This window comes from Lissotriton vulgaris, chromosome 12, assembly GCF_964263255.1.
Source record: "Lissotriton vulgaris chromosome 12, aLisVul1.2, whole genome shotgun sequence".
In the NCBI taxonomy this organism is placed as follows: domain Eukaryota; kingdom Metazoa; phylum Chordata; class Amphibia; order Caudata; family Salamandridae; genus Lissotriton; species Lissotriton vulgaris.
The window spans coordinates 622,781,887-622,808,174 of NC_141700.1; the positions used below are offsets into that span (position 1 = coordinate 622,781,887).

Consider the following 26,288-nt stretch of genomic DNA (forward strand, 5'->3'; position numbering starts at 1 on the left):
CTAACCTCTAAATTAAGCCCCTAGTCTCTAGGAGAGTCATAGATTTGTCAATACTGTGTTATATGCTGTACCTGAATCTCTCCATCGCACCTTGGGGTAAGCCTTCTCTGCTTGCCCTCACTTCTTGGAAAAGTCAAGTGTCCAAAGGAAGTAACAGGATTATTGAATTGGAATTAAATAGAATTGCACAATGGTAAACCAGTAAACCCGGGAATCAGTACCCGTTTCCCCATTTGACCAAACCGTGTGATCCTAGGCATTTGTTTTATTTCACTTTGCCTCATTTTTCTTCATTATTACATATAAGAGCACCTTGAAATACATGAGTTCAAGTGGTGTGCCGTACAAAACCTTCTTCTGTGTTAGATTTAAAAACTATGATGTCCATATATATTTACAACAGAGGCCACCTAGAGAGGTCCACATGGCAATTGATGTGCCGCTTAGTTCACTATTGCTATTGTTGTCAGAGTGGAGAGAGTCATGAGTATTTATTTTTTAAAAGTATCACTTTAAAAAAAATACTTCTTAGTATACTGATATGATCACGCTCTAAGGTAAAACACTTCTGCATGAAATGAAATACACTTTTTTAATTTTGAAGACATTGTATCATAGGTTTAGATGTTTGTTGCAAGATATCTTTAAAAATAAAGTTGCTCCTAAATGTTAGTGCTCTGTCAAGTAAACAGCAGCCTAGGTGGCTTGACACCTATGTAGGGAGCAGCGGACCTCGGAGCTCCTTCGTGACCTCCCTCAGTTGCAATTTAATCCTGATATGCTGAGGGGGCCCCAGGTCACCTATTTTACGCCGGAACTCCTGCTGCCCCTGAGGGTGATCCGTCGGTGGCCCAGGAGGCTGTAACGCAGAGCAAGAAGCACTTTCTTGTTCTGCTCGTACTTCGGCGATCCAAGATGGCGGGCGCGACCTGACGTGTAGATCTTCAAGGGTTACAGAGCCACAACCCCTGCAGACTGCCACTGCGCGATGGCGAGGGGCCCTAAATCTACCCCGAGGTGAAGGTCTATGGCAGCTCAGGCGTGGGGACAACGCGCAGACGAGGCAACACGCCGAAAACTGGCACCGAGTGACGGACCTAAGTTGGCAGCCCTGAGAGCTGGCGGAGAGACCCGATGAGCATGTGGGCGGTAAGCGACCGTGGCGCTGTATTGGTTATCGCTGTTCCTGGAGCGGCGAGCTGGCAATCACGAGGTGCTCTCTGGGACTGAGGTGAATTTGCAGAAGGTGAGACAGGCTAGACGCTAGAAGAGGCGCACTGGGATCGGACCATGCTAGGTGCCTGGCGGCTCATGAACCGCTTTGGACAAAAGGACTTGGAGTCCATGTAAATTATTATATATCATTTATATTTTTAACTATTTTAAATCATTTAATTTAACATTATTTCTGATGAGGTTTTATTTTAAATCCCCACCGCCAATATTTTCGATACCAGGGTTGACTGTTGTGCTGGATTTACTTCAGCTCTGAACTTCTGAACCAAAGTAATTTACTATGTTTTCGGGACCCTTTATGGCTGAAGTAAATTTAGAAGTGCAGTTAATGAATAGCAATGTGATTACTGTTTTGTGGGTGGGTGCACATTCCTCCTTAAACAACTTCCTATCCATCCCTAAACACCCACTTACTCCTCCTTAAACTCATCATTTAGTAGTAGGTATGGCCCTTTTTTCAGCCACTCCCCTGGTCCCTCCCACATTTACTACTAATTACTAAACTTACATGTGTGAGGATCTCCCCAAATAAAAGGTAGGAGAGGTGGAGGTGAAGATTTATACCCGTAAGTTTGTTAATAGCATTTTGTTGTACTTTAGTAGTACTATTGTAGTACTGCTGAACATACTACAAAAAGCAATTTGTGAGCACCTGTGTTGCTCATTTGAGAAGGGTTCTTGGACAGAGCTGCAGATACCACATTTCAATTTCTTGCAAGGCACCCAAGAGATGAAAGGCTGTAGCACATTATATGTATAAATATTGATAGTATTAGGTTGTCTTAAATGAATATTTGTTGTTTGGTAAATTTATTTGACTTGGATAGAATTCTAAAATGTAAGCAACTAAAAACAATTGACTCTAAAATGATTTTGATAAAGTAGATAAAATATTTTGAGTTATTCTTTTGATTTTACATGAATGGTGAGAACTAGAAAAGGTTCCATTTCTTTGTGAATGAACACTTAGAGACCTGGCACAGCTTGCTGACTAACCACTTATTTTTATCTCTCAAAGATGTTTGGTATTACGAGCTTTTCAGTTTGTGTATTTCCCTTTGAAATAATAGCTCAACCTGTGTTAAAACTTCACTCACTTTTCAACCCTCTCTTTTTATCTCTTTGCAGCATGCCCAAAAAGTTGTGCTTGCCAAAGAACAGACATTTGCACTGGAACCAGAACAGATTGATATGGAAGAACAACTCATTGAGCCTCAAAGGTTTGTATCTTATATTCTTTGCATTTCCCATACCTTTTACTGTGTATATATATATATATATATATATATATATATATATCACGAGCAAATGTCCCAAAGTGAGAGGAGCATCGGTAGTCGGTGCCGGCGGCAAGGTTCAGGACACCCTCGCAGCAATACCTTTTAGCAAAGACGTTTTGAAACGTCTTTGCTAAAAGATATATATATATATATATATATATATATATATATATATATATATATATATATATATATATATATATATATATATATATATATATATATATATATATATAAAATCCTATGCTTAAAGACTTTGATAGAAAAAACAGACATTTGAGGGGAGCAGATCTAGAGTGTCGCTGGTGTTGAGTGCTCTTAACAGGAGCTGCTTTCCACCTAAATTTGAGAACTACCCAGAGTTCTCTCCTTCTTTTTTGCATATATATATATATCAAGGCTCGTCGGGGTGACCAAAATTGAGCTGCACTCGAACATGACACGCTTTTCCCCAGTAAAAGCCTTTAATAGGTATACGAAGCTTCATTCCTCAGTTATTGCCAGTGTACGTCAGATGAAAAGGCGGATGTGGCCCGGCTTGCTTCCTTCGACTGCCTTGCCTTTGAAGAAGTGAAATACGAAACGCGTCAGGCGGCAGACGTACGCTGGCAATAACTGACGAATGAAGCTTCGTATACCTATTAAATGCTTTTACTGGCGAAAAGCGTGTTGTGCTCGAGTGCAGCTCAATTTTGGGCACCCCGACGAGCCTATATATATATATATATATATATATATATATATATATATATATATATATATATATATATATATATATATATATTTATCTGCTTCACGTACTTTGAAAGTACCACGCACTCTGCACAGGATATAAAGATTAATACTCCGTCTGTGTGGTCAAAATCACGGTTTATTACAAACCATAAAGTCTTAAAAAAACCCTACGCGTTTCGGCGGACAACCGCCTTGCTCACGGGTAAAGTGTTTCTAAACGGCCATTGCTTATATCTTGTGCACGTGACATCAAACATAAACATACAAAAAAGAGGCTGATTTTCACAGTTTTTGAGTCGGCCATCTTACAGAGGGTTAGCAAACATATGATGTTGGTGGGTCATGGTGTCTCAGATCACATGTGGATTTTAGCAGAGGAGACAAACAAACCTAAATATAAATTATATTGTTTTATAACACCCCATGGTCATTTCAAACAGTTTGGTGCGCGTCTTTAGTAATGGTCCTTCCCATCAACTAAACAGTAAAGGCGTACTAAATTTGACAAATTAAGCGTTTAAGCATTACGAGCATGGCGTAAAGCACCCCATTGTCATTTCAAATAGTTTGATGCACGTCTTTAGTAATGGTCCTTCCCATTGACTAAACAGTAGAAGCATGCTAAATTTTATAAATTGAACATTTAAGCATTACGCGTATAGCGTTCAAAATGCGTTGTGCCCAGTGGCCGCCCCAGCATGCGTCTTATGATATCCACTGCCGAGGTATGGGGTGAAACTAAACACACCAAGATAAGCCTCCCTGCTAAAAACTCAAGGGTCTGGCATATATGGAAGCCCAGTTATGTCATCAAGTGGATAGGACCATGATAGTTAATACACTGTGCCAAGTGGCAGAACATATCAGTTGGATAGAAATCAGATTCACGTAAACATTAAAAAAGTTAATGCATAAGTATCCAATCCACATTGACCCTCAAATTATAATGCCAATCCATGTATATGCATATGTGGAGGCCCAGTCCTCCATACAAATGGGTAGGACCATAATTGTTTTTACAACGTGCCCAGTGGCAAAGTAATTCAATGGGATAGAAGTCAAACTAAAGTGAAATAAAGTTAGTGCAAAAGTATCTAATCACAAATAACCCTCAATTCATAACACTAACCAATGTATGTGCGAAAAATAATGAGGCCATGTGGCCTGAAAATCAATACCCAAGTGGGTCATAATAGTTCTTCTCAAGTCCCCTGGTTCCTACGGTCCAACCGGGTCAAATGTATTACAGCTCATACACTTCATCTATCCAAGCTTCTTAATCGTGTAAGCATGATCCTTTTTCATTTTTCAAATCCACTTGATTGATAGTGTCCCAATCTAAAAAGAAAGTACCCATGGCTAATTATTCTCCAGACAATAATTACACCTCAGACCATGTAAGTAGGCATGACTCCGTTGCTTGTTACATTAAAAACAAGTGCACCAAAGTGAACGTTAAAAACATTAAGGAAGACATTTTAGACTCAGTGTAATTCATAATAATCTCAAAACAGAACAGAACGTAGGAAGTCAGCCAAGGATCACAGTTTTTGCCCCCAGAAAATATAACACTTATCCTAATAGGATAGGGCTGACATATAACCCTAGATGTGTAAAACTAGGCTGTTATAGGGACCTTAGTAATGATCGGTTACTCTCCTAGGAACCATGCCATCTCTTCCTCAGAATTTAACCTTTTAGGGATCTTGGAATCTAAATTAAGTATATATTGTGATTCCAATTGGCGTAGTTTGCGAATTCTGTTGCCTCCTCTATTGCTAGGTGGTACCCTATCAACAGCAAAGAAGCGCAGCACATCCCGATTACTTTGATGAAATTCTTCGAAATGGCGTGCAAGAGGTGACTGTTTGTCTTTGTTTTGAATCGCTCTCATGTGTTCTAACACCCGTTTCTTGGCAGCAAACATCGTGCTACCCACATATTTCTTTGAACACGGGCATGTTAGTACATAAATGCAATGGTCTGAGAGGCAAGTCAGGTGTTTGTCAATCAATTTTTCTACATTTTCGACAGGGTAAAACACTTTCTTGATATTGCAGCTAAATTTGCAGGCCTTACAGGCCATGCAGGTATAGAATCCCTTGATATCCAATGGAGATTACTTCTTTCTGAAAGTGTCATTGCTGCATAACTTGTCCTTAAGGGACTGTCCTTTTCTGAATGTGATACTCGGGAAATTCTGTACTGCTTCAACAAGGGTCTCTTCTGTTTTTAGTACTTTCCAATGCTTTGCTAGGAATTGTCTGACCCTGATGGACCCAGAATTATAGGTAGAGATATACCTGATATGAGTGGTATCTTGTCTTGTGCTGGATGAGTCCAGCAATTCACTCTGGGTAAATTGACCTGCCTTCTGTCTAGAGAGTGTCACAACGTCTTTGCTATAGCCTCTCTCAATGGATCTGTTGGTCATGAGATCACATTCCTTTTCGAAGTCTAGCTGTGTTTTGCAGTTCCTTCGAGCCCGAAGGAACTCCCCGTAAGGGATACTACGAATCAGCATTGGGGGGTGGCTGCTTTCTGCATGCAAGAGCGTGTTACCTGCAGTTTCTTTTCTAAACAAGGTAGTCACTAGTTTATCACCCAATACTGTTATCTCCAGATCTAGAAATTTAGCATTAGTTCTGCTATATATATACTAGCAGCCCGTCCCGACCTTGTCTGGGAGCAATCAGGCTTCAGGGCCCCCGCCCCGACATTGTCCGTGGTTCCCCCGGAGTAGCAGCCCGTCCCGACCTTGGCTTCAGCGCCCCCGCCCGGCCCGACATTGTCCGTGGGTCCCCTGGAGCCTTACCTCATCCGCCGCACCTCCCCGCACTCCTGAGTTCACCGGTCCGCCGGTCCTCCCCGCCTGTCCTCTGCTCCTCTCCACTCCTCCCAGCCTGTCCACCGCTCCTCCCCGCCTGTCCGCCGCTCCTCCCCGTGCTCATGTCCGCCGCTCCTCCTCGCGCTCCTGGACGCTGCTCCTCCCCGCTCTCCTGATGTCAGCATGCACGTCGCAGCCGGCGCTACTTCCATGGGACTACTTTTTTTTTTCTCGTAAATGTTTTAAATAACTTATATTTTTTTAATTTATATAGCCTATGTCCATCTGCACACTCTGACAATTACACCGATGTATCGGGTGTGTGGATTGGTGCTGTGGTTCCCGAGTTTAACCGCCTCAAATGTTCAAAGTTCTTCCTTTATAATAGTAGTATAGATATCACAGAACAAGATCAAAGAAAAAGCAGGAGCATAAATGTAGGCTCTATGGCATTACCAGATATAGATATGTAGATCTATAGAGATAAAGAAATATAGATTGTCTGATGGAGATCTTCAGCTTCGTATTGTTTGCCCATTTTTCTACCTCCGGTAATGCTCCTGCTTTTTCTTTGATCTTGTGCTGCAATTACTACCATATTTCTATTGTTAATAGTCTTATGATATCAAAAAACTTAACAGTATAAACTGATGCTACAAAAGGTTACTATGCCCACCACCGTAGCAGAATATACCCACCATATTTTTAGATCATTGCCTACATTGCAGTCATCGCTGTGCATTCAAAGTAGGCACCACTGCATTGGATCCTCTGAAGGTGCTGAAAATTAACTAAACAACCGCCAAGTTTCATGCGGTTGCTCAGCACACTTTTTTTGTATCACAAAAACAAGCTCCCTGATCGGGAGATTGATTTTGTAAAACAAAATAATCGCCTTGACACCCTTGGAGTTTTCTGCCATGGTGTAAGGGGTCATTACTTGTTTTGTCTGTTCTCAACCACCAGGCTTTCCGTAGGAGTCTGGAACAGAAAAAAAGGTAACCAGACAGTTCTCGCTAAATAGGGTGGGCAATCGATCTAATTTACTTAGACCCAGGATGCTGAGTCCGTCGATCCATTAGTATAAGAGTTTATCCTGCGGATTCTTGTGTGGGTGAGGAAACTGCGAACGAAAACATGAGTTAGCCCGCCTCAAAATAGAGCAAACAGACTGTCAGTTTCGCCTGCAGGGTACTCCACCCCATACAAGGCAGAGCAGTCTCTCTGCCAAACTGTAAATGAGGCATTTAATACACTAATGGGAAGGCTCATCCAGTTTACTTCCTCATTGCCTCCAGAATAGCAGTGCTCTACAAATCATAATTGTAGTCTAATTTCAGACAAATAATCTAAGTGGAAGTATATGTTTGTCTTAGCAGTTGTAGCACCTTGGCAGCTCTTCTTTTCCCTTTTTAGTATGATCCTTTTGACTCGAGCAGACTAAAGATATTTGCCAAATTTGTAAACAGTTGTTCACTTCAGAAGACAAAATGAGCTAAGGTTTAGCACATCTGGCAATTGAGTGAATGATGACTTTAAACTATATTAAATATTTAACCTATACTGATCATCGAGGGCGCTAAAAAGTGCCCACAGGAAGATGGCTGCACCTTAGTACAGCTCTGCCGGCTGGATCCCACAATCCGCCATGATTCCGCGATATGGGCAGACATCAGAGGCCCTAGAGCACGGAGCCACGTACTTATGTGGAAAGGAGACGCACTCCGCCAAAAAACGCAACATTGATAGTGACAAGCGATGTAGAACTGCTAAGTTACACGACGCGTCCATTAACAGAGAGGCAAGACATTGACTCGGAGCAGTAACACTCAAACTTCCTCTAACAAAGGATATTTTAGAGTGGGTTACAGAGGAAATAACAACAAAGGAAGAGGCAGCAGGAATAACACCTGCACCTCCCCTACCACAAAACAGTGACTTCCCTCCACTCCCCCAGACCATTCCACTCTGGTCGGGGGAAGACTATCACAGTTCCTACCTGTCTGGAATTCCATCACAACAGGCAGGTGGGTGAGACAAATTATCCAGTATGGTTATTGCCTGGAATCCCCTCTACTCCCCCACTCATACCTCCCAAACAACGTCCAATTTCCACAGAACATCTATCGCTTCTAAAACAAGAGATTCTCTCTCTCTTGCAGAAACACACAATAGAACCGGTTCCTCTACATCATCAAGGTACAGGGGTAGCATCACCCGGCGGAGCGCGTCCTCCCAAGCCCAGCAGACGGACGATTCGGGGGTGACCCACCACCCCGACCTGCCGGACCACCGAGTGGTTCAGACGAGAGGCGAAAGACAACCGGGACCCCCACGGCACTGGCCGCCACGCTCGGGAGTCCCCTCAACGGCCGCCACGCAACCACCCTGTCCTCCCTAGGCGGCCGCATGCTACAGATCCCCGGAATCCAGCGGCAGGACGACTCCCCCCCCCCCCCCCCCCCCCCGCCTACGGCTACGCGGCATCCACAATAGGGAGCACAGAGAACCTGACCGAGAGACCCGCGTGCTCTGGCCCCTCCGCCGCGCATTGCGAGAATATACCTACCCGCCTGACCAGCCGCAAAGGCCTCCCACATGTCAGGGGGGACAAGGGCAAAGACTGGCACAGGAGGGACCCTCGGCAAAGGGAAAATGGTGAAAAACGCAGAGGCTGACCAGACTGCTTCCAAGCTAGACACCATGCTGGCGGCCATGGAGCGCCTGGAGGAATCCATGCAGCTGACCCGTACGTCGCTGGAGAACAGGATCGACAAGGTGGCCGTGGATCTGACACTCCTCCGGGCGGACCACAAGAAACTGTCTGACCGCACCACGACCCTGGAGCACACGATGGCGGAGGCCACCCCCAAACTAGCACAGACGGACAAGCACGTCCAGGACCTGCTCAACCGGGTGGAGTTCCTTGAGGATAGGGCAGAGGACGCGGAAGGACGGGCCAGGAGGAACAACGTGCGCATAGTGGGCCTACCGGAGCGCTGGGAGCGGAGAGAGACAGCGGAACATATGGAGACCTGGCTCAGAGAATTATTGCCAGAAGGCACACTGTCACCATACTTTGTAGTGGAGCGGGCACACAGAGTACCAGCCCGCCCGCCCCCGGAAGGTTCCAACCCAAGACCGATGCTCATGCGGGTATTGAACTACCGCGACCGAGACGCCATCCTCCGCGAGACGCGGAAACTATCAAATATACGGATAGACAACGCCAAGGTGATGTTCTTCCCTGATTATACCATACAAGTTCAGCGACGACGTCAGTCCTTTCTTGAGGTGAAACACCGGCTCAGACGCTTGGCTCTCAAATACTCGCTGTTGTTTCCAGCACGCCTCAGAGTGGTGGCATCAGACAGGACCCACTTCTTCGACACCCCAGAGGCGGCAATGGCCTGGCTGGATTCGGGAGTGGACACGAACCCCGAGCCCGCACCGAGAGAACAGCGCCGGAATCGAGGCACGCGCAGACGGAGACAGCGACACACCTCGAGGGCCGGGTCGCCGACCGTGGACACGGAAATCGGCCCAACCCCGGAGCAAATACAGAATGAACAATTGGAAGCCGTCCGCATAACAGCTGTGATCAGCGGGTCGCAATCGCCTCTACTGCTATCCAACGCCAGCCCGCGCTCACGCGGGAGCGAGGACGACGACTACATCTACGGTCTACCAGACGACTCGAACCCAGGGGGCCTGCCAGACGTCACCCCCCAAACATCAGATCTGATATCGTAAGTGCTCCTCCCCAACCCAGCCATGGCTGGACCAAAGCGACTCGCACAGAGGAGCGGCCGGCTCCCCCCCCATCGATGGCCCGACCGGGGAATTACATGGATGCTCCTGAAGGCCTGACGGCCACGACCGCCACCTTCTCCGAGACTTGTGCTTTGCTGCCGAACCCCGCTTTCCGGCTTGCCACGGAACTGCAGTGGCACCGGGTGGGGGGCCGGGGCTCCTCTGCTGGAACATTACCGGGACCTTGACTTTGGAGGGGTGGACGGACCCCTAGAGGTGAGTGCCCCTCCTCCGGGGGAATGAAAGATGGGGCCCCGCCGTGGGACCAATGTTCTGGGTCAAGTGACACTGGGAACCCTAAACTGGCCACAGACACTATCACTGGCTCTTGGTGCTCCTCCGGCCCACTGCCCGTGGAGGCGAGCCGCTTCGGCTCTTTCGGCATAACGAACTACCCTGTTTACTTTCAGTGCTGTACTTAGTCAACACCCCATTGAACTCACGGATTGATTGAGCTCGATAGAGCGTTTGGGCGACGACTTGGTCTTGTTGTTGCCCTTTTGGTATTATGTTTATGTTCAAGTTATTTCTTTTGAGACTAGTGTTGGTACTGACTTGCTATTGTGTGCATCTATGGGTCTGTGGGGAGGGGCGTGAGGTAACAATGCTCATTATTCGCCACTGCTGTGTGGGTGTGGGCGGGACGGGTGGGGCCCTGGGGGGGGGGAGGTGGGTACTTGGCCGCAATCACCACTGTGATGGCTACGTTTACATTTTGTACCTGGAATGTCAGGGGCATGCACACACCCTCACGTAGATACCAGGTATATTCCTATCTTAAAAGGCATCAGATCCAGATTGCACTGCTACAGGAGACACACCTAGTTGCCACGGAGGAAGCCACACTTCGCCGTAAATGGAGGGGACAGATATTTGCCACGGCCTTCTCGGCGTTTGCGAGGGGAACCCTGATCTGGGTCCGGCCCGGGGTCCCGTTTGCGCTAACACACAGCAACATAGACACTGAGGGACGCTACGTCTTCATACAGGGCAGACTTGACGGGCAGCAGATGGTCATAGCCTCCATATATGCGCCTAATGTAGAACAGGGGAAATTCTTCACACGACTGTCGACAGCGATAGCGACATGGCCGGACGTACCCATGATGGTGGGCGGGGATTATAACTGCGTGTTGAATGCCTCCCTTGATCGCTCATCTCTCCCAGCGACAATAGCCCCGGTACAGGCGTCCTCCAAGGCCCTCCTTGACTGGGCAACACAGTGGAACTTACAGGATGCCTGGCGCGTCAGGAACCCCACCGCCCGGGTGTATTCTTACTACTCGGGAGCCCACTCACTGCATGTCAGGCTAGACAGATTCATGCTGTCCCGTGACCTGCTCCCCTCTGTGTCCGACACTGACTACCTCGGTCGGACCCACTCGGACCATAACCCGCACACGCTGGTATATGGATGGAAGCGCCCGCACCCGCCAATACCAACATGGCGCCTACAACCGGACCTCCTACTCGACACCCCTTTCCGAGAGGAAATCTCCGGGAAGATCCTACAGTACTTCGAGGACAATGCAGACTCGACCTCCTCCCCGAGAATCGAGTGGGACGCCTTTAAGTCGGTGACCCGGGGAAGTTGCCTCAGTGTACAAGCGGGCCTGCGCAGGCAAGTGGAGCGAGATCTGGCACAGGCGGAGAGGGCGCTACTGGGTGCAGAGCAAGGGGCAATGGGGGGCGATGACCACCAACTCGTCTCGGCCAGGGCGGACCACGCTACCTTGATGGAACGCCTCAAGAATATCAACTTCGCAGCGCACTCCGCACGCACCCACAACACGGGAGATAAGCCTGGCAGACTCCTGTCGTGGCTGGTGCGACAGGACGCGCAATCCGCATCGGTCCTATCTATCCGCACAGCCCAGGGCGTTGAGGTCTATACCCAGCAACAAATCCATGATGCGTTCACATCGCATTACAAATCCCTGTACAGCTCGCGACTACGAGCCACGGTTGCGGAGATTACAGACTACCTGGCGACACTGCAGCTCCCGACCGCTACTGCTGCCCAACAAGCAGAGCTGGGAGCCACGCTCACTGGTGAGGAACTACGAGAGGTGATTTTCTCCCTCTCCAACTGCAAGGCGCCGGGCCCCGATGGGCTCCCGGCGGAGTTCTACAAAGCCTACTCTCTGGTGCTAATACCGGAAATGCTGAAAATGTACAAGGCGGCACTGGAAGACGCCGAACTCCCGTCGTCCCTGAACGAAGCAAACGTGGTCTCCCTGCTGAAACCAGGTAAAGAGGCGAACGAACTCGGCTCGTACCGGCCGTTAGCGCTCCTCAATACCGATTATAAGATACTTGCAGCAGCCCTAGCCCGGAGGCTTGCACCACTGGTCCCCACTCTGGTGCATACTGACCAGAATGGCTTCGTACCCACACGGAGCACGTCCCACAACCTACGCCGGTTTTTCAGGGTCCAACGTTATGCGACCCCGACCTGGCCACGCTCGGGATGTATCGTGCTTGACTTAGAGAAGGCATTCGACTCGGTGGAATGGCCGTATCTCCTCCGAGTCCTTGAGAAGTACGAGCTGGGAGACACCTACGTCCAGATGGTGGGGCTCCTCTATCAAACACCCGAGGTCCGGGTCCGGACCGGACGGTTGTTCTCGGACAGGATCCGCATTGGGAGGGGCACCAGACAGGGCTGCCCCCTCTCCCCCATCTTATTCGCCCTGGCGATGGAGCCACTAGCGGAGATGCTCCGCACTTCCGGAGACGCTTGGGGCATTCCGCTGGCGGACGGCATCCACTCGGTGTCTCTGTACGCCGATGACTTGTTATTATTTGTCAGAGACCTCACGCGCATACCTGAGGCGCTCTCGGACACCTTTCGGACGTTTGGAGACATGTCGGGCCTCCATGTCAACTGGGCCAAATCGGGGACCTACGCATTCGATGGCGAGTTGCCACAGTGCGATGTGCGTATGATGGGGGAGACACTCCGATGGCACCCGACGGTATTTCGATACCTAGGGATCTTAATGTATCGGGACCCTGCGGATCTCCTGGAGGGGAACCTAGTGAGGGCCATCTCCTCGCTCACAGCCCAGGTCACATTCTGGAACTCCCTCCCTTTAAATGTGCCAGCCAGAGTGGCCCTGACCAAGATGATAATGCTACCCCGGCTTCTCTATTATTATACTAATTTACCAGTGTATGTACCGGCGCGCATATTTAGGGAGCTGGACACCCTTACCAGGCGCCTCATCTGGAATAAGGGGAGACCCCGGGTTGCGCTGAGGACCCTGTATGCACCCACAGACGCTGGAGGCCTAGCGGTTCCCAATCAGGAGCTTTATTACTTAGCGGCACAGCTACAGTGGGTTGCCTACTGGTTGAGTGGTAAGAACCTGGCGGACACGGCCACGGCCGATACTATCCTATCCCCCGTACAGGCGCTCACATTCTTCCACCCACTGACAGTGGGCCGGTCCCCCACGCAGGTTCATGTAGCAGTGGCAAAGCGATGCTTCGCACGGAGCCTCCGGCTCACCAGGCATACGGTGCCCTATGCTCCGAACCTGCCCTTGCTAGGGACACCTCTGGGCGCGGGCATATTGTCCACAGCTGAGCTGCGCAGCTGGACTGCAGCAGACCTGGATGACCTGGGCGGCCTGTACAGCGACGGAGAGCTGCTGCCATTCGGGACCTTGGCTGAGGCCACAGAGCTACCGGCTGGTCAATTCCTGACACACGCCAGACTCCTTCGTGAGCTGGCAAAAGCGTGGGGTGATCTTAGCCACGAGCCATCCACTCACCTGCTCATCCAATACCTGCATGTGATGGGAGACGGGTCCCACATTGTGCACTGGCTCGCACAAGCCTTGCACAGCCATACGCAATTTTCTTCCCAGAAACTGAGGGAAAAATGGGCGACTGACCACGGCTCAGACTGGACGGACAAACAATGGAATGCCATCTTAGCAGGCGCAAGGGTCATTCCCCGTAATGCACGTTTCAAGATTATCCAATACTATATCATCCACCGTGCATATCTGTCTCCGGACAAGCTGAACCGCTACTTCGGGCTCACTTCATCAGCATGTCCCAGATGCGGCCTCCTGGACTCGGACCTCCTACACGCACTTTGGAGCTGCACCCATCTTACCCCGTACTGGTCCGCGATCGCGGATATGCTGACAGCGGCGACGGGCGAAACCCTCCCCACGACGTGGGAAGTATGCCTACTGGGACTCTACAAGAGGACCAAGCAGACCAAGCTACGGGCACGCTTCTGGGACTTGGGCCTAATTACGGCCAAACGTCTCATTACACGACGATGGAAGAGTCCCACTCCGCCGCGCCCTGCAGATTGGCGCCGCTCTTTTGCAAACTGGGCCTGTGCGGAGAGTGTGTCGCTCCATAGAGAGGAAACCGCGGGTCTACGGAAATACCCGATCGCCCAAGACTGGGACGCTGCCCTAATTGCATATCACCGCGCATGCACCCAAGCCGGCATAGAGTACCGACTCGACACAGAACAGGGAGTGCCCACCTGATTGCTGTCCACACCTGGCGCAGACTCCACCACCCCTCTCCCCCCCCCCCTCTTCTTCCCCCCCCCCCCCACCCCACCCCACGTGCTTACCAACCTCCCCAGCCCCCCCCCCTCCCGGCGACAGGGGTCTTGCGCGATGGAGATGTCCCCTGCCACTCCCGCCCCCCCCCCCGCCGCTCAGTTCCCCCCCCTATTGCCCCACAGCTACGGCGACGCCGCCTCATCCATTGTCTCTGCCCCCACACGGCCCACATAGGATACACCACACACAGCTGGAAACCTAGATGCACTACCACACACACGAATACTAGTCTAACAGTTATTGCAATGTTCCTCCCCCACCCCTTGTTTTCGGCTACCCAGTTAATTATTTTGGTTGACACAGAGGCCGTTCATACTATACTCTTGATAACGCCCGAGTACCCTTCCTTGTCTGCATCTTATGTAAAGCTGCTTCGATGTGCTCAGAACTAGGGAGCGGGCACCCAGCGACCCACTGGACACCGGAGGGTATGATGCTGCCTTAATCCCCTGCTACGATGACCAGGGAACTTCATTTCAAACAATGACTGTGGGCTTTTCGTTTTGGACACGCTGGTTCTTTGCTGCAGTGCTATGAACCGTAGACACTGCACCATGTGACATTTCCTGACACCGTCATTTATGAACTGATGCACTTCCACCAGCAACTGTTTGTTTTCACTCATGCATACCTGAAATGTCGACCTGTACTATCTGCTGGGTTAATGTCTGTAACAATACTCCGTGGTTCTGACACTGTATGATTAACTACTGGCTTATTTGTGAAACTGAATAAAGTTTGGGACCATTGGTCTTAAAAAAAAAAAAAAATCAAGGTACAGGGGTTTACACCCTCTACTTCGTCATCCCAAAAAAGGACAATAATCTCTGGCCAATATTAGACCTCAGTCCATTAAACCTGTACATACAAACTGTCCACTTACACATGGTCACTCTCCAACAGGTCATCCCACTGCTCCAACAAGGCGATTTCCTTGCTACTCTAAATCTCAATGATGCCTACTTTCACATTCCTATTCACCCTGCTCACAGGAAATACCTGCTGTTTGTACTGGATGGTCAACACTACCAATTCAAAGTCCTCCCATTCGGAGTGACTACGGCACCCAGTCTTCACAAAATATCTCACAGTAGGAGCAGCTCACCTGCGAAGACAACACATTCATGTGTCTCCTTACCTCGACGACTGGCTCATAAAAGCCAAGTCACGCAGCAATTGTGTGCACCACACACACAAAACAATCCAGCTGCTGCACGACTTAGGATTCACAATAAACCTCACCAAGTCACATCTTCAACCGTCCCACACACAACAGTATCTAGGCGCCACAATTGATACTTCAAAAGCCCATGCATACCCTAGTCCAGTCACGATAGCCAGCATGCAAGCTGTCATAACAAAATTTCAACACTCACTACCAGCTTGAGTGTTCATGCAGCTAATAGGGATGATGGCCTCTTGCATTTTCTTCAAAATATTTTTATTGGTTTTCAAAGACATTGAGAAACACAAATATGCAGAGAAAAAGAGAACATGTAGGAGAAAGAGACCCCAATTCACAACATCATCCGAACAGTACAGATTACTTATAGATCCTATATAGTTTGTGAACTAGGAATCTGTGATTTCCGAAAAACTTTAGAAGGCAACTTACGCCTCTCCCCCTACCCCTCTCCCCAAAAAAGAAAAAACTTGAGAACTTAAACTAAGGAGTCACGGTCGGTAAAGAAAAATAATTCTAACAGTCACTGTGAAAGGTTATTGTTTAAAGAGTAAGGAACCCCCCCGACTTGCTTGGAGGCGTAGAAGAGTCTTCTCGGCCCGTTAGTGTAGATCGCTTGAAGTTTCCCTTTAACCTGGGTAACCTTACGGAGGGTTTGCACTGAGGGGGAGGCCTTATGGTCAGCTTCCGCAGCTCGAAGTATGCCCTCGAAAAGGAGGCGTTCTCCCTTGTGTTGCGATTTAAGCGTGGCCTCTAATGCAATACATTTTCATCTGATAACCGCCTTGAAGGCGTCCCAAGTGTTGGCTAAGGACTTGTGTTAAGGGTCATTTGGTCAAAGTAATCTGTGACTGCTTTTCGTAGTTCGTCCTGGAGGAGTTTATATCTGCATAGGTAATTGGGAAAGTACCACCTGGTGAATTTGGAGCGTGGTGCAGGCCAAGCCACAGTCCGTTCTAGGGGCGCGTGGTCTGAGAGGCAGATAGGGTGAACCTGGGTTCCCGTAACCGTATAGAGGAGGGATTGACTCATAAAGGTATAATCTATTCTGGAGTACGTCCTATGTGAGTAGGAGAAGGAGTGGTAATCGCAGGTTGAGTTATGTGCATTCCTCCAGGCATCTACCAGTTCCAGCCCCAGCCCCCGCATTGTTGCTTGGAGAGGTTTGCTGAACACCCCCACTGATGCCCTATGGACTTGTGTGATATCCAGAGACAGGTCCCATATCAAATTGATGTCCCTGAGCAGTATAATGTCACCCCTTGCAAATCCCCCTAGGAACGATGAGGAGTGGAGGAAGTTGTGTTGCCCTGTGTTGGGTGCATAGAGCGTCGCTATTGTACACAATCTGCCCCAGAATTCCCACCCTCACCATCACAAACCACCCATCTTGTCAGTTTGGGTGTCATGGTGTTAAAAGGGGGTCGAAGTGTGAAAGAGTAGCTCCACCCCATTGCGCTTGGTGCATGCTGTGGCGCGAACTATTTGAGGGTATGCCCTGTTTTTCAGGTGGTGTTTCTCTGTACGGGGAAGGTGTGTTTCCTGAAGGGCAGCAATTTTAATCTGATGATTCTGTAGACATTTCCAAATCCTATGCTTCTTGTTAGGGGAATTAATCCCCTTGACATTCCATGTCAGCCATTTAACTCCTGCCACACCTCAGTAATGACCTATCTGCTCGGATGACCCCTGCCTTGTGTTTTGCAAATTCTCCCCCTGTCCTCTGTAGTAGCAACCTTTAATGAAACAAAGCAATAAAGAAGACCGTGACACCAAGAAACCCAAAAGAAAAAAGGAGGAAAAAGGTGCACAATGTCAAACTTGAATAAAACGCTTGCTCTCGTGGGTCCTCGATCATAGAGGAGAACCTCATTACGAGCAAAAACTGGGGCGGACCAAGTTCAGCCGCCGAGATCCATTACCAGTTCCATAGAAGTAAAAAGAGATATGAGCCAGTGGCCGACTTGGGCTTTGGGCTTTGCTGACAGCATTGTCGACTCAAACATTTTGCCTCGTCGCTGTGATGTAAATGGCCAGACAGGTCATTTTAGCCTCTGGAAAGTCCAGGATTCAGCATCCCCTAGAGATTTTGTTTGGTCGTTGCCGTTGAAGTCGGGGGCCTCCCCCCTGTGTCTCCAGTCCCATCGCCACCACCGTTCTCCACTTGTGTGCCGCGAGTGTTCTGGTTGCACCTCAGTGCCAAGGGTGGCCGCCGAAAATTCACAGTGTCCAACGGTGGGTTAGCTTGATGCACAAGACTCTACGACTGTCCTAAGTGCTGGTTAGACATCTTGTAAGAAACGCTGCATGCGTTTGACAGCTGTCATTGACCCTCTCGACCTGTAGTATTCCTGCCGGCTCTCCGTTGCTGGTGCCAGGGCCTCCCTCCCTTCTGCCTCATCTTCAGAGCCGCCTCCAGGCCACCTGTGGCAGCCATCGCTCCCGGGAGAGACACATCGATGCCCAGAATAGGCGCTGTCTCCTCCAAAGTCGTGCATTGGTAGTTTTTGTTATCGAGAGAAAAATCCAGACCAGCTTCAGCACCGTATGTAGTCCTGCGCTGATCACCAGTCCAGTGAAGCCCTTCACTGAGTGGTCATCTCATCAATAAGCCTACCATGCTTCCACCAGGGGCCGCCTTCAATCCTGCTTCAGTGTGTCATAGGACCTCTTGGGGGCTCCCCTGGTTGGCACTCTAATGCAGATCAACAGCTCAGGACTGCCCCCTTCAGAGGTGAGCCATGTGGGAATAGATGGACAGGAGCCAGCATTCAAGTGTCCACAGTCACTCCAGGCGGTCTTCTGGGCTCGGGGCCCCTGAGGGATTCATCTACTGCCACTTGTGGCCTCACCATGCAGTCACATCGATGTGCCTGACCTCCACCATCTTAAGGTCAGGCACCACATCACCACCAGCTCTCCCTGGGAGCCACTACTTTATAGGGGGGGCGCCTCCCCGCTTTACTCCGTACCTGTCCCTGGGGGAGGTAGGTGGCGTTCACGTCATCTTCTGTTCCAGGGGCGCCCGTCCGCAAGCATGTGGCCCACCAGGTTAAGCGGCCCATTAGCCGCGATCAGCCCTCTCCCGGGCGCTGTCAGCAAGCAGTCAGGAGCAGTCCTCTAGGCAGGGGCGATGCAGTTTCTGCCTGCCCCAGTAGCGGCGCTTTTCAGCCGCGGTCCCTGAGCTGCTGTGACCAGATCAACATTCCGGCTTTGTGCAAACCGCCATTTTTGGGTCGCGCCGCGGCTTACAGTCAGAGGCGCGTCTTCAGCCAGCAAGAATCTTCTGCCTCTTCCCACCCGTCACCGGAGGGCTCTCACATCTCGAGGCAACCCATAGGATCGGGAGGCCCGGAAATGGGGAATACAACTGGCTTTGGAACCGTAGGTAAGGCTGGGCCTGGCACGGAGCTAATCGTATTCACGTCAGGTCGGCCATGATGGTTGGCACACCCCCTCTCTTGCATTTTCATCGTACCTTACGCCAGACTCCAAATGTGTCCATTACAGGAATGTTTAGGCACATCTGTGGAACCAGGCTCAAGGTCAGCTTACAGATCTGGTGTTGGTGGACAGCCGCACACATCACTCTCTGCAGTGGTGGAACACACAAAACCTTTCCAAAGGGCGGCCATTCCTAGAACTGGTTCCACAGACCCTGCTAACAGCAGACGCATCACTCACCGGCTGGGAAGCTCATCTATTAAACCATACCATTCAGGGCACGTGGACTCCTCAACAGAAACTGCTCCACATAAATCACCTGGAATTACTGGCGATTTTTCTTGCATTAAAATCATTCCAAATACATCTCATAGGCAAAGCTGTCCTCGTTCATACGGACAATAAGACAGCAATGTCCGATGTACAAAAACAGGGGGGGGGGGGGACACACTCTCTGCAGCTTTCACGCCTAGCGCAAAGCATATGAAGATGGGCCATTCCTTGAAAATGATACCTCTTAGCAGAACATCTCCCAGGGGTACATAATCAGATTGCGGATCTGCTCGGTCGTACGAGACAGCAGATCCGCGAATGGTAAGTCTACCCGCAAGTTCTTCATCCGTTTTTTCACATGTGGGGCCACCCAGACCTAGATCTGTTCGCCACACATTTAAACGCAAAATGCCCAACCTTCGCCTCCAGGTATCCACACCCATTGTCCAAAGGCAATGCGATATGGATGAACTGGTCAGGCAGATTTGCGTACACCTTTCTGCCTCTCCCGCTCATTCCATTACTGGTGCGCAAGCTTAAATAACAGTCTCTCACAATGAACCTGGTTGCTCCAACATGGGCTCGGCAACCATGGTTCACTAACTTGTTGGAACTCTCAGTAGTTCCACATCAAAAGTTGCAACTTTCTCCATAGCTTCTCACACAGAACCATGGAGAAATAAGGCATCCAGATCCTGCTCAACTGAACCTAGCGATCTGGCTCCTGAAGTCTTAGAGTCTGGTTACCTCGATCTAAAGCCAGACTGTATGAATATCATTAAGGAGGCTAGACGTCCTACCACTAGAGCGTGCTATGCAGCTAAATGAAAAAGATTTGTTATCTACTGTAATAACAACACAATAGATCAACTAGATGCTTCGAAATAAAAACATTGTTATCTCTTGCATCTAAAAGATGTAATCTGACATACACATCTATACGATTACAGTTTGCTGCCATAGCCGCTTACCTACAAAACAGACAACACTTGTCATTGTTTAAGGTACCTGCCATCAAAGCATTCATGGAAGGCCTTAAAAGTATTATTCCTCCCAGAGTTCCACCCTCTCCAGTGTGTAATCTAAACATTGTCCTTACCAGGCTCATGGGTTCCCCATTTGAACCTTTACATAAATGTGAGTTACAATTTCTCACATGGAAAGTAGCTTTCCTTGTGGCGATCACATCTCTCAAAAGAGTTAGTGAACTCCAGGCATTAACCATACAAGAACTATTTTTGCAAATACATCACAACAAAGTGGTTCTTAGGATAAACCCTAAATTCTTACCAAAAGTCGTTTCTGCTTTCCACCTTAACCAGTCTGTTGAGCCGACAGTCTTTTGTTCCTCAACCAGACTCGGTTGGCAGAACAGGCTCTTCCTACTCTTAATGTCAAAAGAGCTACCCTTTACTACATTGAAAGGACAAAAACGTTCAGGAAAACTTAACAACTTTTTGTAGCTTTCTCATCACCACCTTCGGGCAATCCTGTATCAAAAACTGGAATTGCCAGGTGCATCGTTAAATGCATCCAGATATGCTACCAAAGAGCAAAGCGTATATTATCAATTCCCCCTAGAGCGCATTCCACACGCAAGCTAGGGGCTTCTGTGGCAGTGTTAGGGACCATTCCCATAGATGTGTTTTGTAAAGCAGCAACAAGGTCTACACGCACACTTTCACAAAACACTATTGTGTAGATGTGCAGGCAAAACAGGCTAGTGTGGGCCAGGCTGTACTAAGGACACTTTTTCAAACCACTGCAACAGATACAGGTGGCCACCCCTAGGGAGAGTACTACTGTAGAGTCTATGCACAAGTATATATTCTGCAGCTCATATGCCTCGAACCGAAAATGCTACTTACCAGTATTTATCTGTTCTCGGCATGTAGAGCTACAGAAGCACCTATCTCTTGACTTCAAAGAACTTCTTCTGATACAACAACAAAGTGCAAACATCCGACCCCAACACACGATTGCAATCTATACACAAGTATATTATTCTGCAGCTATACATGCCAAGAACAGATGCATACTGGTAAGTAACATTTTCCTTCTGTCTCTGGCTCATGTCTTCCTTAGGCCTGCGAGGTTGTTCTGGGCCTTCCGTCGCCTCTCTGGCATTTCAATTGATTGGCTCTTTGGGCGGGGCTGTCTGCTCCAGCCCTCCAAATCGGTGCCAGCTCAGTAGCTTTCCAACCAGTCCCAAACACTTGCTAAATCATCAAAGAACAGCACCCGACTGTCACCTTCAGATGAGCAGGGAAAAGCAACATATATTTCAGGACGGCTTTGCGAAGCTCCTTCTTCACTGCAATCTACGAGGTCCTTTGGATTTGGACAACAGCTGTATAATCTGGGAAGATTGCTACAGGAGAACTATCTACATGGAATTGGCTGGCCGTGCAGGCCTGCTGCAAGATTAAGTCTCTGTCTAGGTAGCATAGCAGACTTGCCACCACGGGTGGGGCTGTGCTGCGGGGACACATTGGCACTCTAGTTCTTTCTAGGGCAAAGAACGGTGACAGACCCTGTGGAGCGACCTCCTTAGACAGCCAATTCTCCAGATAAGTCTCCATGTTGTTTCCCTCTGTTCGTTCAGTCTGATCTACCACTCTGATATTGTTACAGTGGCAAAGTCTCATTGCATTTTCCGGGATAGGACTTCTGCATCTTCAACTAGCTTGGTCGCATGTACCTGCAGCTTCGTAACTTGCAGGTTACTTTCTTAAGAGATTCCTCATTTCGCTTGACATTATCTGCTAGTTTGAGGTGGTCATCTGGCAAGATGCTAAGGTCCAGAGAGACCTGGTCAATTTTGCATTCCAGGGCGTCTCAAGAGGAGTGGACAGCATTGAGAATCTGGTCAAGTTTGTTAGTTGCTATGTCTGTTCGTCCCCATTCTTCAGGAGCTGTTAGGATGCCCAGCATGCCTCCCTGTCGTGCAGGTGTAGTTTCCACTTGCATGCAATTCCTCACCTAAATTTTCCTAATCATCCGTGTGTGCTCATGCTTCAGGTGTCTATGATGGGTGGTCAGTCACTGCGGTGATGGCTGGGCATGCAGTCAGCCTTGGGAGCGGTTAGTAAACCGGAGTCTCAACCATCGCCCCCAGGGTGCCATGCCTGCGCTGATTTCTCCTTGGTGTGTTGTGTAGTGTGGTGTCACCCCTCAGAGGCCGAGGATGGGCACCTGCTAGGCCAACGGGGCACAGGTGTCACTCCCAGCACCTCCAGTGAAGTCCAGTTCTCCCCTGTACTGGCAGATAGAGGTAAACCTAGAGCACTCTGAACATTACAAACCAATCACTTCTCATTCAGGCCATGTGGGTGGGAGAGAGGGCTGTGGTCTCTTCCTCTGATTCTCCACAGTCTAGGCTGCAGCTCCTCGCAGCTTCTCAGCAGCTCCTCCAAGCCTCTGGTGCCTGGCCCGCCCTCTCTTGTAGCAGGCCCCGTTGTTCAATTCAGCACACGTTAATCCCGGCCTGTACTCGCCAAGGCCGCAGGCGGCTGCTTCCACCCAAAGCTTGCTCACCCTGTTGCGGTTGGTGGTTGCAGGGTTGGGACCTTCACAGGGTCTGTCCCAACGTGCAAGGTGTTGCACATTGTATTGTATTGTATTGTAATTTCATTTATATAGCGCTTACTACCCCTGACGAGGCGTCGAAGCGCTTTTTCGGCGGGTAGCACGCTACTCCGGACCCATAGAGGATTAGTGTTGAATTAGTATAGTGAAACATGCAAGTACATTTTAAGTGGTGGATAGGTTAGTCAGTTATTTGGATTTGGAATAATAGCAGAGAGATAGAGGAGGACAAAGGTTTGTATTTATTTATCACTTGTTGAAGCACGCTATTCAGGAAGCCTATAAAGGATTAGTGGTGAATTAATATGGTGAAAATGAGGTAATTTCAGTGGTGGATATTAGTCTGTTACTTGGAGTGAGAAGGATAGTGGAGGGATAAAAGGGGGAGAAAGATTTGGATTCCTATAGCACTTGTTACCCCTGATGGGTGTTGAAGCACTTTTCTGGCCAGTAGCAAGTGGGGCAGCCCGCAGTGTAGTCCTCCCGCACTTCTGACAAGCTGTCCAGAAGGCCTGCAGAAGGTATCTCCAGAGCCGAAGAAGGAGACAAGGGGGGCAGTGGGGCAGGGAGAGGAAGCCTTTGCTTTCCCCCCTTTGACTCCCTTCAGCGTGGGCATAAGTCTGCAGCTTTCTGCCCCAGCATCCTGGTGCTGTAGTCCTCGCTAGGAAAAACTGTCATGGTCAATATGGGATGCGCCTCCTCTCAAGCTGCCCACGCGCCCCCTCGCCCTACCAAGCTCATGGCGGGTGTGTTTGGTGCTCTGCTCGTGCCTGACAGGAACCATTTGGAGCGAGGCAGCGGAAAAGATCTTCGCTGGTTTCATGTCTACCTAGCGGTCACCATGGTCTGGCTATGGTCCTCATGGGTCTGTACCAGTTACGCTGCCTCACTGAACCTCCCTGTGAACACTTTGGGTCCTGGTGTACTCAGGATGCCGCCGGACTGTACGTGGTCAGTGGCACACTCGCGGAAGTGCAGGATCTTCGTGCTTGGTTGGCCACGCCCCTCTGGTGCCACTCTGATGTTGACTGTAGATGATGTTGCAGTTTAGTTATCCCGTTGGAGTAATAGCACCTGCTCTAGAGTTTTGAGAGACAAAAACATGCAGACATACCACATTACACACATTTCTTAAGTTGGCTTGTTATATAGGGCACCCAAATCCAATCATGTCTTTTTTAGAATAGAAATCCCTGTTTGCACAGTGATTGTTGGTAGATTGTGGGAGGATTAAATGTCCAATAACAATACAAATCCAAAACTTGCTGGAGGAGTCACACATGACAAGGTGCGTTTTCTGTAGCTGTGCAAATGTATTCCTTCACTGCTTCCCATTCTGTCTTAGACTTACTCTACTACTTTGCCTGACAGTGTCTTGCACAGCCATGGCTGGACTTTAAAGCCTCAAGTAATCCGAGTTGGATGGCGTCCAAATGGCCTGCGCTGATTGTACCCTGAGTAGCCCTACATCCTGTGAGCGATAGGAGCGCTTAGCTATTGTACAAGCCACGTTTGTTTTGTGGTATAGGCTTAAATTGCTGCTTTCATGGTGTGCTGTACGCCCTGTATCTGTTTTGTGACAGACTTGCATGCTCCTTGTTTGCCATGCTCTGTTTTGTGAGGGAGCCTCGCACTGCTCCTGTTTTTGAGAGAGGTTAGAACAGCAGTTTCTTATATACTATTCATGTTTTGTGATGGAGGCTTCCACTGCTTCTGTTTTGGAAAGGTTTGCACAACAGTGACTTATGCTACCCATGTTTTGTTAAGGAGGGTTACTCTGCTGCTTACCATTTCGTACATGTTTTATAAGTGTTTCTTTTACTACAGCTGCTGCCCTTGTTTGCACCTTTTTAGGTTTCGCTGGGGAACGGAGCCTTTAGGCTTCGCCTCCAGAGAAATCTCTTGATTGCAGTAGTGACTCTGGAATACGCCCCCCGTCCCATTGGCTAGCTCCATAAATGGAGGCTAGCCATTGGAACAGAGAGGCGTCCGTCATGGCCGGAGGAGACTCGGGGGCGTTCCCGAGATTCTTTGGCTTTTGCCGACGTCACGCGACGCCGGGAACGCCCCCGAATCTGGTCCGGCCGGGCCGTGCTTGCTGCTGTCCTGCCTTGTGTCCCTCCTCCCGCCGTCCCCACGTTTCCCGCCTCCCTCTTCCCCGAGCAGAGCGCACTAAAATAACCTGTGTGCAGCTTCACCACCGCGACCCGGGATCAGTAAACCCCCGACGAAGGGCCCCGTACCTTGCTGGTACCAACGCGACCGAAAACGAGCCCGCTGCTCTCCGATTGGACGGGAGAGCCGAGCCCCCTCACCAAACGCCGCGACGGGATTGGCCCGTGCGGCGCAGCGTCACCACTGTTGCCGTGTGGTGATTGGCTAGGGCGAGGAGCGTCATCGCAGGCTTGACCCGGGAGCCGCACTGCCATAGGCTGACTCCCGGGTGCTTTGGAGGCTCGCCCGTTCTGCCGTGTCTGGATTGGCCCGCTCGACTGGAGGAGCCGAGAATTCACCGCGATCACCGCCGGGCCCGGGGAAGACTGACCTGACCTCGCCTGCTCGGCCAAACCACAGTCCCTCTGGAGGGGGCTACCGGGTGCTGCACTGTAGCCTCTGCTGCCCTGTCTCTCGTTTGGATCCTGCGGTCGGACCCTCCACGGTCGCTTCCTGACTGCATACCCTCCGGCTACATTTTTTCCTTTCTGACACATTTCTTTTCTTTTCCCCTTTCTCTTGTTGTAACAGGCCGCGGCCTAGGCCTGGAGCCAGGGGCCGCATTCCTGCCATTGCTGCAACAGGTATGTTCAGTGATAAGCTGCACCGAGGCGCGAGGCCCTGGCGGGGGCGGCGTCTGCACGGGGGGCGTCGGGTGATGGCGACGTTTTTTATTTATGCAATTTTATATAGCGCGAACTTTACCCGAAGGTGTCAGAGCGCTTAACATACGTCTACGTACCTGCCAAGTAGGAGGTCATCAGATTCGGGTCTTGTGACTCACACTCCCATTGTTAATACGCATTTAACTGTGGCACGTCGGTGTGTCTTTACTTCCATTGATATTTCCAACGCCCCTACCCCCTGCACTTTTATTCAGCTGACACTAGCCTCGTTCCAGTGTATGACGTATTATTTATATCCTACCAGTTGGAACTGTAGTCAATCTTTATTTCGACAGAAGTATGGGATTCTTCAATGTTGTACAACGTCCAATGTCTCCTAGGATGCTTTGTACTTGTCCTCGGTCAGTGTAGTGCATACTGGGAGTTGTAGTCCTTCTTCACTTCAGTAACTCCAGTTGGACGTGGCCC

At 49.5% G+C, this 26,288-nt stretch overlaps 1 protein-coding gene across 1 annotated transcript in view; it reads left to right on the plus strand.

The window, feature by feature from the left end:
- Nucleotides 1-26,288, plus strand: part of TERF2 (telomeric repeat binding factor 2) — a 663,265-nt gene that overhangs the window by 301,578 nt on the left and 335,399 nt on the right. Inside the window, exon 6 of the mRNA XM_086945762.1 lies at nucleotides 2,365-2,456. Within this exon, the coding sequence (XP_086801888.1) occupies nucleotides 2,365-2,456 (92 nt within the window). The remainder of the gene's footprint in view (nucleotides 1-2,364; nucleotides 2,457-26,288) is intronic.